This window comes from Asterias amurensis, chromosome 8, assembly GCF_032118995.1.
Source record: "Asterias amurensis chromosome 8, ASM3211899v1".
In the NCBI taxonomy this organism is placed as follows: Eukaryota; Metazoa; Echinodermata; class Asteroidea; order Forcipulatida; family Asteriidae; genus Asterias; species Asterias amurensis.
In genome coordinates this window covers 19,996,321-20,010,631 of record NC_092655.1, presented here as the reverse complement: position 1 = coordinate 20,010,631, position 14,311 = coordinate 19,996,321, and the positions used below count along the sequence as shown (strand labels likewise).

The 14,311-nt window shown below is 39.3% G+C and overlaps 1 protein-coding gene across 2 annotated transcripts; it reads left to right on the top strand.

The window, feature by feature from the left end:
* The first annotated feature begins 163 nt into the window (after positions 1-163).
* On the top strand, positions 164-14,233 carry LOC139940609 (uncharacterized). 2 transcript variants are annotated; one of them, XM_071936948.1, is made up of 10 exons: positions 164-229; positions 906-1,223; positions 1,359-1,446; positions 2,540-2,580; positions 3,141-4,668; positions 5,929-6,025; positions 6,302-6,423; positions 6,978-7,036; positions 8,156-8,242; positions 8,554-14,233. In XM_071936948.1, exons 2-10 carry the CDS (start codon positions 950-952, stop codon positions 8,679-8,681), a joined length of 2,424 nt encoding a protein of 807 aa, XP_071793049.1. In that variant the 5' UTR covers positions 164-229; positions 906-949; the 3' UTR covers positions 8,682-14,233. The 2 variants fall into 2 exon arrangements, with proteins under 2 accessions (XP_071793049.1, XP_071793048.1); XM_071936947.1 differs by having other exon boundaries at positions 5,926-6,025.
* Positions 14,234-14,311: the final 78 nt, after the last annotated feature.

Below are 14,311 nucleotides of genomic sequence, written 5' to 3'. Positions count from 1 at the left end.
TGTTGTTGTTGCCCAGACTTAATCAGGGCTCTTTTGTGTATAAAGGGAGCACCAGACTACTTTTACAGAAAGGTGAGGAATGTGAGTGGTTCCCGCCGCTCGTGTTATCAACTATTTCAATAACCTCGGTTCCGGTTACCAGTCCAGAAAAGAAAGTACACATGTTATGAAGAAATCGAGAAATGCATGTGAACCGCCGCCGCCACGTTTTCGTGTAGTGTGTGAAAATGTAAGTCGAATTTCCTATTTTTTTTAGTTGAACGATAACCCATTTGAAAGTGAGGATTGAGGAGAAAACAATTTTAATTTAAGATTGCAGGAATGTAGACTGTCATTGTCCCGAACCATATTGTCTCCCGGACAATTCAGTTTCATTGCACACCACACACCAGCTCCATCAACCATGCACACATGCACACCACATGCACATGTTTTTTTGGAATTGCACTGTTGTTTGTGTTGTACGTTCGCATTTAAAAGCCGACAACTGACGACAACAAATTTTAAATGCACTTTAAAACAAAGTTTGGAAATAAACAAATCATTAAAGACATGTGGAAGAGTCATATTTTAAATAATAATATATTAATTATTATTACTTTCAATCTGTTGAAAATGAAAAAAGTTGTAATTTTAACTGAAAAAAAAAATTGTTTTTTACCCCAAACTTGTCACAACTAGACTGTACCCGCCTTCGCTAATTATGATTTTGTCTTTGAACTGCAACTGGGCGAGTATTGCTCGTACGTTGTGATGCCTTATTAATAATAATATTAACCACCACAACTTGAATTTTTGTGCTCTAATACACACCCGCTGCAAGAAGATGCTTGTCATGCGACCAAAGAAAAAGTACCTTTTTGGCTCATTTTTTAATTTTTATGTGGCCTTTTAAATCTTCTCAGTTTACAGTTTTTTCGCTGATTACAACAAGAAGGAGCAACAAAACATGGAGGACAATCAAGAGGATCTGACCTCCCTACATTACCAGATAATGTTCCCCCCTCGTGAGCCATGCCATCGCCAGAGGGAGTACGAACTGGAACAGCATCTTGCCCTCATGGACGAGCCGGCAACAGCAAGCCCGGCGACGTCCATGGACATGGGAGATCTGGGGAATCTAACAATAGAACATCTGTCCGGCTACGATGACGTCAGTGATGCGCACAAGTTTCTACTGGTGGACGATGATAGATATCGAAAAGAAGACGTGCTCGAGTTAGGTAATGGGTTAATGCACAGCGCCCTCTATTGAAGGAATAAGGCTCAAACAAAATGTTTCAAAAGTATATGAAAATTCTCTGCATAAGATGAAGGGGAAAAAAAAAACATTCTTCTGTTATTGTTCTTTGTTCCAGGTATTGAAGCCGCTGACTTGGGAAGTCTGCTGCAGCAGTTTGAACAAAAGGAAGCAGCCCTGACGACAACCGACCCCATCAAAGTCAGGTAAGATAGCCACTAATGATGAGTGAAATGCTGTGTTCAGTAAACTCTGCATCTTGCTTTGAATAGACCTCTTGCATATATGATTTCATAAACCCGCACAGCGCCCTCACTGAGGTCAAAGAAAGACCTTTCATTTTCTGGGGGCGTACACAGGTGCATGTTTCATTTTTGGGGCCTCGGCGATGATGGCCAATGCAAGGGGTCTATTGAAAAGTTACCCCAATACGCCTCTCTTAATATTTATGCATGACGTCATAATTCTTATCCAAAATGAGGCTATGGGTGCACATCCCCCATCACTTGCAATGGCTGCACCCATCACCTCGTTTTGGATTAGTATTGTGACGTACCTCATGCATAAATATTAAGAAAGGCGTATATATAGTGTACCAAAGACACCCAGATACCCATGGTAGTCTGTAGCTAATCCCCAAGGATTTAGCCAGGATTTGGTAAAAGGGTGTCAATTTTTGCTGGAAATTAAAAAAAAATGGGTGTAATTACAAATTAGTATTGAGTTTACAAATTTCAAACAGGGTGTCCAAAAGACACCCAGACACCTCTCTGGTTAACACTATGCTTGTCCCACGGGTTAGAAGGGTGTGGTGAGAGGCCTTTGGTGCACTATTGTGTTTTGTAAATCAACCTTGGCGGTTATTATTCGCCTTATCAAACTTTCACCATCTTTGTGAAGTTCAGTAAATATTGTTATCCATAAAGAATTCAGAAGTGAACTGTTTTGCTGAGGGTCAGCCTTGATTATATTTTCAATCGGTTGCCCTATATCTGTTGATTTAATGTTTGTGTCAGTCCTGGAGTAACATGGAGGCCATAGAGGCAATGTTCTCTGTTGCCCTGGTATTGACCTTGATACCCCTTTAAAATGTCCCAACAGACTTTGATTTTATGCACTGGAAATGCCCTAGTTGCAAAATGAAAATAGCCTTGCCCTCTCACAACTGAACCTCCAGGCTGGCTCTTGGTTGTAGCGAAAACTAAAATACATCAAAGTTTGATCAAATCTATAAAAGAACCTGAAGAGAGAACATATTTTAAACTTGTATGATTTGTTGTTGTTTTATGTGTGTTATAGTGAGCCCCAGCAAACCAGTTCAGTCGAAAAGAAATTATCGGGTAAGTGACAGTAAAGGAAACTTAAGTCGTGGCACATTTTATTTATTTCGCCGTTTTGTCCAAAGTGCAATGCCCTGCGGGAGTCAACATCCTGGGTATCCTGAACTGGATTATTACACAAAACCAGGGATCAGATCCCAGAGTGGTGAAGGAACTTTTGTATTTTTGAAAAAGGCTGACAAATGTTTGTACTTGTATACTTTGTTAACAAAATTGTGTAGACTTACAGACCTACCAGCTCTAACCCTCAGATAAAATGGAGTCGTCTGTAGTGTTCTCTGTAACAGGCTTCCATGTCTTGTTCAGGCATGTATGCTTCGTTTTTAAAAGGGCAAGGGCACCAAGGCATTTTCCTCTTGGTAAAGGGCGTCCTTCTAGGAAATTGAAATTGTCTATCGGAGCATTTCATGGGAACCAAGAGAGGCAATCGCGTTCGTTGCCTCCGTGAAGTATCAGGCCTGCTTGCTGATGGCCTATGCTAGGGTCTGAGGTTTGCAACACCCTCCCCCTTTCTATCAGAACTTTTATCATTTGTTTATTTATTTAATTTTTCTTTTCAGGACCAAAGAATCCAACAAAGAAGATAGCCCCTGTGAAGCGTAAATCCACCATTTTAATGGAGCCAATCGCCATGCCCAGTAAACGTCTGCGGGAAAAGATCCCAGAAGAGCGAATGACCGTCAGTCTACCAGGCAGCCGGACCACAAGCCCACTGACCGTCGAGCCACAGGGGTTGTCGGTTATCTGCAGCGCCGACCAGGGCTTCGACTACCTCATAATGGACCACGATTATTGCAATGTGCAGGACCCGAAACTCGCAAATCAGGACCCGCCAGTTCCTGTGAACAAAGCCAGTCAGCTGGCCGCCGAGCAAAGGAAAGCTTTGTATAAACAGAAGTACAAAATCAGAAAGAAAGGAAAGACAAAAGGAAGAGTTGTCGGCGGTCACTACAGCGAGAATTCCCTGGCCGAGGGGTTGGTCGGCGGAATCAACAAACCAGCTTTTATAAATAAACTTCCAGATTACATACACCCAATGCCTGAAGTGTCGCCCGCCAATACTGTCAAGCATGCTGAGGGGAAACAGAAACAGCAAGGTGTTGTGCCGATGCCTCAACCACTGCTGGAAAAAGAGGCCCCTCACAAAGGGAAAAAACCTGAATTCTTTGACAAAATCCCAGACTATTTTATCGGGAAACATATGTACCAGGAGATCAGTAAAGTAAAGGAAGCGGAGGAGGAAGCCAAGAAGCAGCAAGCATTGGAAGAAGAGATGACAAAGTTGAAAGAAAAGCCCGCTGAGACAGAGTCACTCCACAAGAAATCCAGCGTAGAACCATCAAAGGACAATGAGGGCACCGCTACACATCCAGACTCTAACCCTCACCATCATAAATCAAGACATCATCATCATCATCATCATCACCATCATCACAAAGTCCATACCCACAGCCAACTTAAAAACACTGATATCAAGGACAGGGATGATGCATTGATAAGCAACGGTGGTGAAATGATCGACGGAATCAAAATAAAATGCGAACCACTAGACAATGAAACAGAACAGACCTCAAATTCACAGACAAGTGGTGATAAACAGACTCAGGAACTGCACGTCAGAAAGTCTAGAAAGAGCAGTTATTCAGAACGTCTCCCGAGATCTCGTTCTCGATCTCGCTCTTACTCGTCTTACTCGCGCTCAAGCTCAAGATCATCTGTCAGATCCCGGTCGTATTCTTCCTCCTCGTTGGACTCAAGATACTCACGGTCCAGACATCGAGGGCGCTCGTACATCTCAAGGTCAAGATCGAGGTCATATTCTAGATCAAGGTCGCGCTCGAGGTCGCGCTCTTACATACGCCGCCGAAGGCGGTACTCTACTTACTCGTCAGCTTCACACTCATCCAGCTCCATATCAAGGTCACGCTCAAGGTCACACTCAAGGTCACGCCATTGGCGACCTCGGTCGCATTCAAGGTCATTTTCAAGGTCACCTTCGAGGTCTAGGTCAAGGTCACACTCTGGTGAATCCAGAATGAGACAAAGACAACGTTCTAGTCACAGAGAGAGTCGACCAAGAACACACAGGTAAATAAAACAACCTTTAAAATTAAATCAACGCTAAATTTGCATCAGGGATAAAGAATGTTCTTTGGTTTCTAACCCATACATCATGTGTGTAAAAGCACTGCGTACTCAGTACTTTCCCTAGGAGTGAGGTGACAACAAATACACACTCATATACCTGGGGCCGATTTCACAAAGAGATAAGATTGATCATAACTGCAAACCGAACAGAGTTGCTTAGTAAAGTGGGATGCCACAATGCAAATCACTATGGCGATACTGACAATTTGTCTTACGATGGATTTTACTGCTTTGTGAAATTGACCCCAGGCCTGTATGCTTGTATGGCAAGAGCACCAACGCATGTTCTCCTTCGTAAAGGGTTACCACTATGAGGAAATAATAAATAATAATAACATGCATTTATATAGCGCTTAATACCAGGTTTCTAAGCGCTGAACAAGAAGTGAATGATAACAAAAAAAATGACAATTAAAAGTGGGATGAAATAGCAGAAACTGAACAGCTTAGATGGATTTAAAGGAACACGTTGCCTTGGATCGGACGAGTTGGTCTATAAAAAGCGTTTGAAACCGTTTGTTATGAAATGCATATGGTTAGAAAGATATTTTAAAAGTAGAATATAATGATCCACACAAGTATCACTCAAAATTGCACGGTTTTCTTTTTACGTCGCGTACTATCACGGTCAACCATTTATGGGAGTCAAAATTTTGACTCCCATAAATGGCCGACCGTGTTATTGGACAAGGTAAAAAGAAATCCACGCAATTTCGAGGCATATTTGTGTAGATCATTGTATTCTACTTTTACAACATCTTTCTAACCATATGCATTTTATAACAAACGGTTACAAAACGCTTTTCCAAGACCAACTCGACCGATCCAAGGCAACGTGGTCCTTTAAATAAGTGTGTTTTTAGAGCGGTTTTAAATGAGTCCAGTGTAGTGGAGGCACGGATGTGGATGGGAAGATTGGCCAGGGGCATGGAGGCAATCACCTTTGTTGCCACCTTGAAGTATCAGGCCTGATATATTGAAGTGGGATTCAAACCCATGACCTTTGCCATTCCAGAGTAGATGCACGTCACGAAATAACCTACAGCAATTGCTGTGGTGCCTTGTTAATGTCTATTTGATGTTTGTTTTTTACATGTTTGCATGTGCAATTCAATTTTTAACTGCAATACATTTTTTAACAAATCATTATTGAATTGAATTGAAAATTGATTTTAATCCCCACTCTCCAATTAACAGCAGATCTGATAGAAGAGACAGACGAGACAGACGAAGCGCTAGCATCGAACAGATTGAAGAAAGAAGAGAGCAACGTATTGAGGAGCAGCTGGAGCAATGGGTGAGGAAGTGATTCTGTTTCTAAGATGTAAAAGTGACAATTTTAAGGAAACAAGGAATTTCGCGCTTACGTCAAGCGTATTTCACATTCTACGCTTACATAGCTAGCACATCGGCAAAAAAACTTATAAAAACCCTTCAAGGCAAAAACCCAAGGAAATTCCCCATTCATTCTTTCTATCGATTGTGCGGTTCATTAAAAAAGTGACTTTTATTGCTCTGCCTTATATCGATCTTACAAAAATATTTACCTATTTTTGTTCCCTCCCCCATGCAGAAGGATCGCCGAGTTGTTTACATTGGAAGAATACCGTACGGGACAACGCGTACGGTCATCAGGAAGCGCTTTGAGAAGTTTGGTGAAATAGAGCGGATCACACTTCATTTCAGAGATGAAGGGTAGGTTCAACATTCTGTTTGCTTTTGTGAACGGGTTGTGAAGACACCGTAGCCTGAAGGTCTGGTTTCACACTTTGAGGCTCGTGAATTGTCATTGCTGTAGGGTGTCGTGGCCGAGCAGATAAGAGCACTGAACTCAAGCTTTGGTGTTTCTGTTCAGCAGAGTGTGGGTTGGAATCCCGGTCATGACACTTTTGTCCCAGAGCAAGACACTTAACTATAATTGCTTCTCTCCACCCAGGGGTAAATGGGTACCTGTGTGGGCAGAGATGGTTCTTGTGACTGATTTAGCTGAGTAGCCCATAATTGTTGCACAGGCTGTATACTCCTCAGGGAGCTAAGATGGTTTAAAGAATGAATTAAAAGGCCCAGTGGCCAGGGGTGGTAAGTTTGGACACGCTTTGAGACAACCTTCGGGTGTGAAAAGTGCTATATAAAAACTGGTTGCTTTTTGCTGTTATTTTTCTGTTTTTATTCTCCTTATATACACAGGGAAGACCCATTTCATGCTAAACAAATAATTTGAATCTTGAACGGTACCTTTCCTCTCGCAGGGACAACTACGCGTTTGTGACCTACAACTTTAAGTGTGATGCCTATGCTGCCGTTGAAGGTAAGTCCGTAAAGAGTAATCTCTTATTGTCCTCCTCATTCCATTCTGTTTCTTTCAAGATATCTTGTCTTTTATGTTGTTTCAAAAAAGAAGTTTTGAATGGAGTGCGTTCAAAATGCCTTTTGTCTATATTTGTTTTTCACCTTATTTACTTTGTGAAAAGAGAAGTGAAAAGATTTTGATGTTTCAATTCTCTTATTGTCCTCATTCCATTTTCTGATGTTCTTTCGAAAGTGCGTTCAAAATGACTTTGTCTTTATTGAACATCGAGCAGGTTGGGTTTGTGCGCATTACATGTCGTTATTTTTATTACTTGTTTATTCCAATTGGACTACTTTTAAGAGTTTAAGTTCAAATTTTTATGCATTGGTAAGAGCGAGTCTTGCAGTTTCGACTGTTGCTGGCTTCTGTTTATTCTATCTTGCTTTAAAGTTATTTTAGCTATTTGTCTATTTTGTTGTTGCCAAACTGCAGTGCAATGGAGTTGACCTTTGTGCATGCATGGTTTTAACTGTTTTGTTCATATTTTAGTATCAAGTGACTTGCTATTATGATGTGTTTTACATTTTTACAAACTTTTTAAAACTTTTTGTTAACTTTTACGACTAATTCTTTTGTTTTTATTTTCTGTTTTTGATTCATGGCCTTTTCTTCTTGCTGTGTATTTTACGATTTAACTACATGTAGTTTTATGATTTTTACTATTAATTTGTAGTATTTTACTGATGTACACTGGGCCCTTGGGGATAAGCAGTTGTAATGATGACAAGACTATCCTGTCTTAATCAATTAAATCAAATTGTCTTAATAAATAAACATAAATGTATAAATGTTATTTTGATAATTTTACTATTTTTTACTATTTTACTGTTTGCACACAGGGCCCTTAGAGATAAGCAGTTGTAATAATGACAAGACTATCTTGTTTAGTAAATAAATAAATATATTTATATATATTTTATTTTGATAAATTTACTATTTTTATTGCCCTTGGAGATAAGCAGTTGTAATAATGTAAAAAACTACTCTGTCCAAATAATTAATTGGATCTGTCTTAGTAAATAAACTTATTTATAAAAAGTGATTTTGATATTGAAACTTTGGCCGTTTTCTCCGCAGGTGCGAATAAGGATCCCGATGAACCTGTTTATGATATATGCTTCGGTGGGCGGAGACAATTCTGCAAATCAAACTATGAAGACCTTGGTAAGTGGCTAGGTCATAGGTCACTGACCTCATCTGATCCCAACTTCTTGATGATGTTTACCATGGTACCTTTTCTCACTTAAAGGCACTGGACACATGTTGGGATACACCAAATGAGAATACTGGTCTTTGACAATGACCAAATGTGTCCAGTGCCTTTAACATGTTTAAAGTAATTGTGCTTATCGGAATGCAGTTACCAGCCAAATTACCACATCCCCTGTACAATTTGTGGCTGGTATCCTGCTCATGTCTGCTTAGCAGAAAATTGTTGAGCTATATTTTCACTTTAACTTTTATCTTTGATGCAGACTCCATGGCCCAGGAGGAGGATGCGTTCGACTACGGCTATAAACCGTCCTCATCGTCGAATAGCGGGAAAGCACAGACGGATTTTGATAAACTCCTTCAAGAAGCAATGAGGAAATCCAAGAGGTGATGTAAAACCACCGTTTAAAGACCACAGTATTATTTTAGGCAGTGTCCCAAACTACAACTTTGGCTACAGCTACGGCTAGATCAGCGCGTCTGTCAGTTTTGCAGAATAGGCAGAAGCACGCAACCTTGCCAGAGGTGTAGCCGAAGTTGCCGTTTGTGACATGGCCTTAGGGACCCTGTGAAAATTAGTCCAGGACAACCAGGGGATAAGTACCGGCCGAGACAAGGTTTTTACCTGCTGTTATTTCACCTTGTTTGAAATTGGGTGTCGGAGAAACCATGTGAGTCACATTTGTTTACAAACTAGAGGAAGGTTCTGGATTGGGTAAAAGGGTGTCCAAATTGGCTTGAAATTTAAAACCTGGGCATGCAAATTGTTCACATACAATCGAGTCTGATACTTCACGGAGGCAACGAAGGCGATTACCTCCATAGCCCCTGGTCGTTGCCTTGGTGCCCTTGAAATGCTCCAGTACTAATTTACATTTCCGCCTAGGTTGCCTTTTACCAAGGAAAAAAATGCCTTGGTGCCCTTGCCCTTACAAAAACAGGGTGTCCAAAAACACCTAGGCACCTCACTGGCTAACACTGTATGAACCATAGAAAGTTAGATCCCATCTACTGGAAACACAAGCAGGGGGTCTCTTTACTTGTCTCACTAATACGTCAGTGCACACTAGACATCTTAGTTTTATGACCTTCAAACTGCTCTAAAATGGCAAGTTTGTTTCTACGTTTAATCAGCCAGTCAGATCGCTCAGCAGGGCGCATTGGGCTTGTCTTCAGTGCATCATAGAACTGTATGCATTTCAGCGATTAAACCTCTAGTGTCAGGTTTGCATCTTTTCCTCGGATCAGCTGATTTCCTCTTTTTTAATCTCAGTTTTAACATTTAAAATTGAAAAATACTATACAAAATCAGTGGAATTTTGTAATTTACTCTTATTTGGTGAAGTTACAGTTGCATGCCTGCTTTGTCTCTTGACGGAATACCAGGAAGAAAAATTACACCGGAGAAGTGATATTCGACTACCTGTCCTGGATTAATTTTGACAAGACCCCTTATAAGGCGTTGTTATACAGGATCAAATATCATTGTTTAATCTTGGTCTGAAAGCTTACGTTCATACCAGAATCCTTTTTCGGTGACATATTTTCCTCTGAAATGAAGTCGTTTTCGAGAACACTATACTTGAAAACCTGAAAAAAAAGCAACAGCTGATTTCGGTTGTCACAAACAAAACTAAGGATGATGTGTTTACATGCTGAAATTTGTGAATGGATTTTCACTACTTTCTCCTGACTGGCACAACTGATGCAGCCCAAATTTTCACAGGCTGGTCATTTCATGTACGGTTGATCACACACAATATGAACACTATGTTACTATTTTGTCAGCTTAACCAATCCTGTGTATTACATGTATCTTTAATTCTTAAAAAACTACAGAATTACGCACTCAGATTTTTCACTTTTGTTACACTTGTTATTTAGAATTAAATCTTTAATCATTTGTTTATTTAGGTAACTTACAAAATATGCTAATCCGAAATCGTGTCACTATATTTGTAATTGCCAAAACAATTTTTTTTTGTTCAGAAACATACGAACCATGTGACCTTTGACACCACATGTTTGCTCAAAAGAGCCACAAACCATGGGCTTCCTGTAGAATCGATTCGTACACATCTCAAGTGGAGATAACATAAGAGTCCGATATTTTATTGAGATTGCACTGTCTAATTTTCATCAACTTGTGACATGAAAAAGGGGGTCACATCTTAACACTTTTTCAGTTGTTATTATTTTTTTAAACTCTTGAATTTATTTTGACACAAATTGTAAAATTTAACATATGACGCGTGTCGCATCTTGCCTGCCAGCAAGGTCCTTGAATGTGTGCAAGTTCATTATTTCGGGCAACAAAGATGACATGGTCAACAAAAGTTTTAAATCCTACTTAATAAGGATCGGTGCTTTACGAAGAGTTTGTCACAACTCTTACATCAGCATTTTAGTCTCGATCTTGTAATTAAAAAAATGCTTGGTAGACAAACTGTGTAGTCCCCTTTTTATTAAATAACCAGAATGTGAGTTATTTAATGTCACCGTGTGTACAGGGAGCATGATTTAAACAAATATTTTGTACTCAAAATTGAGAAATTATCTAAAAATGAATATTATGATCACTGTCACTGAATAAACAATTTCAGTGGTGTTGAATTTTTTACTTTTTGCCAAAGAAGGCTGGTTTTAATTTGTTAATGAAAATATAAAAAGGGTGGAAGTGATGCCCTGTTACAATATTGGTCACTCCCAACGAAATAGTAAAATGGCAATAATTGTATTGACTTTTAGGTCAATAAACTGAAGCAAAAATATTGAAAAGAACCGAAACGTCAGACATGATATGAATTTGACATATTTAAGATGAAATATTTAAAAACAAAATTATCTGAGATGTTTTTGTCTGCCTTGTTAGAAAGAGTAGCTAATTATTTTTTCAGATGTTAAGAAATATTGCTCTTTGATCTACTTTTCTTGTGCTGACTTCTAGGGATACCGTTCCTAAAGCTCTGTAAAATATATAACACAAATAGTTACCACAGGTGGAAATGCCATTATTTTAATGTAGGCCTACCTCAGATACAGGCTTGATGTTCTTCCTACTTACTTTAGTCTGATTTCCAAAAATTTTGCACTTGGAAATATCAGAAAGATTATGATTAAATAGCCTGAGTTAAAGCATACACCATGTATACATGTAGGTCAGCCCCTGGATGAGATTGTTCAGTCTTTTGGCTGAATTCAGTCTTTTTATGTCGGCCTGGTAAACAAAATCAGACAATATTTTTTTCCACAAATAAAGAAATCCTGCTCATTCGTCTACTTTTCTGGGGCTGTGGATACTGTTTCCAAAAGCTCCTTGGAATCTATAACCCCAGCCGTCGATTTCACCAAACTCTTCCTTAATTAGGATCTTAGGACTTAGGACGGGTTCAATTCCGTATCCAAATACGTAGGACGCATTGAACCCATCCTAAGTTAGGACGGGTTACTTGTCTTAACTCGAGATAGGATTAATCCTAGCGTTTTGTGAAACCGGCTGCTGGGGTTACCAAACAGTAGAAATGCCAACATTTCAACATACCTTTGAATTTGTATCCAAGTTTCAGACTTTTTCGTTAGTAATGACTCTCACCCCTGGTTTTACCCCGAAATTTTCTGGCCTTATGCCAGCAATGACTCTTTATACCTCAGCAATAACTAGAGGTCATAATAAGCTCTTCTACTTGTCTATGGTGAGCAAATCAAGGTTTTGGTTCAAGTAACTAGTTCCTGGTTCGGCACGCAAATAAGATGAAATGAAATGAAATGACTCTTGGCAGTTCCATAATCCTGTAAGGGTGGAATTGAAAAAAATAAGATGAAATGAAATGAAATGACTCTTGGCAGTTCCATAATCCTGTTAGGGTGGAATTGGAAAAAAAAAGGAGGATCTCTGGCGCAAAGGTTGGCTGAAAAACAGTGCACTGTAATCATACATTCTAATGAAAGAAGGAATAAATTTCTCAATTTTGTCTTTGTTGGGTGATTAACTAAATCATTTGTTTAGAATTGAAGAAATTTTGTTAATAGTAATAAGCATTGATTGTTTTGATAAATTTATCAGACTCGTTGTCCTATGTATTTCTATTAATAAAAAAGACAGCATCTGTATGCTTATTTTCAGGGGTGCAGTTGACCATAGAAAATGTAAATGGAATTTGTTTATTTTAAATTTATACTTTCAAATTCTGTGCAGACAGCATTGGTAATAGCCACTTTCCATGAAATACGTAAAAATAAATTGTGCGTTTGTGACAAAATGAGGAAACACACTTTTTTGTGTTGGACTGATAGTGACGTGATGCGCACACGTGATGCACAACTCTGTAGCGTTTGCCAACCAAGAGTACATAATACACATGTGCAAATGTGGTAGCATATCTTGTAAGAAGGGTTTATAGTCAAAGACCAGGCCCAACAATCATAAAGCTGCTCAGCAGCGATTTTGTGCTTACTGCATAATTTCCATTTTAAAGGAACACGTTGCCTTGAATCGGACGAGTTGGTCGATAACTGAGCGTTTGTAACCAGTTTTTTTTAAATGGTTGGATAGATCTTTTAAAAGTAGAATACAATTATCCACACAAGTTTGTCTCGAAATTGCATGGTTTTCCTTTTACAGCGCGAACTTACACGGTCGGCCATTTATGGGGGTCAAAAATTTGACTCCCATAAATGGCCGCCCGTGTTAGTCGACGAGGTAAAAGGAAAACCCTGCAATTTCGAGGCATGTTTGTGTGGATCATTGTATTCTACTTTTACAACATCTTCTACCCATGTGCATTTTATAAAAAACAGTTACAAAGGCTTTTCAAAGACCAACTCGTCCGATCCAAGGCAACGTGTTCCTTTAATGCGCTGCCAACTGTAAGCACACTAAAAGGCATGCTAACCTTCCAGTGCTTGATGCACAAAAATTAATGATGTAACAGTACAAAGCCATGGGAATGCACAAGATGGCCGCGGGCCGCCTAATTTTCTTGCTAACCTGTGAAATACGCTTGCACCTTAGACTGTTAAGCAGCACTATGAAATTGGGCTGTGTAGGTGTGTGGCCTTTTCTTTTTCCAGGACGAACGTGTGCAGATAATTACCCACGTTTGTCCTGGAAAAAAAAAACCGCCACACACCGGGGTCGACCCAGGGAAGCTAAACGAACGCACACACTGTTAAACATGAAATACTGCAGAAATACTGTAACAAACCAACTGGTCAACGAAGTTGTTTGCAAATGGTTTAAAAGAACTTTGTATGTTTACACTGTTTTCAAGCCTCTGGTTGTTGGACTGAAAAGAACAAAACTTATTGTTCCACTTATTTTCTTGAGACGACAAGTGTAGCATTTCAAGTGGAATTATATTTAAAGACAGTGGACACTATTGGCAATTGTCAAAGACCAGTCTTCTCACTTGGTGTTTCTCAACATTTAAGCATAAAATAACAAAACTGTGAAAATTTGAGCTCGTTTGGTAGCCGGAGATGCGAGATAAGAAAGAAAAAAACACCCTTGTCACATCAAGTTGTGTGCGTTCAGATGCTTTCGGGACCTCAAATTCTAAGCTTGAGGTCTCGGAATCAAATTCGTGGAAAATCACTTCTTTCTCGAAAACTACATAACTTCAAAGGGAGCCGTTTCTCACAATGTTTTATACCATCAACCTCACCCCATTACTTGTTACCAAATGAGGTTTTATGCTGATAATTACTTTGAGTAATTACCAATAGTGTCCACTGCCTTTAAAGAGAAGTTTTAGACCACTTTTTACCGCGAGTCATGTGGAATTTGTGAACATTTATTTTTTGAATCTTACCGACAATATTAATAACCAAAACTCATGGTTGCTTGTATAACACAGAGAACAGGTCCGAAATGTATTGTTTGATTTTATTTAGAATCTGGCGATTCCAATTTTTTTGCATGTAGAATCGTTTACACACAAAATATTCTTTCCTTAGCCCAGACCTAATTAAAGTTACAAGAGATGACGCAATTAAAATGACGAAGTAAAAAAAGTCTTGCAA

Bases quoted from the DNA above. Each gene is read 5' to 3' on its own strand.
- LOC139940609 (XM_071936947.1), top strand. From the start codon at position 950: ATGGAGGACAATCAAGAGGATCTGACCTCCCTACATTACCAGATAATG. The intron at 6,026-6,301 runs GTGAGGAAGTGA...TCCCCCATGCAG, and splicing joins AGGAGCAGCTGGAGCAATGG to AAGGATCGCCGAGTTGTTTA. The intron at 8,243-8,553 runs GTAAGTGGCTAG...TCTTTGATGCAG, and splicing joins ATCAAACTATGAAGACCTTG to ACTCCATGGCCCAGGAGGAG.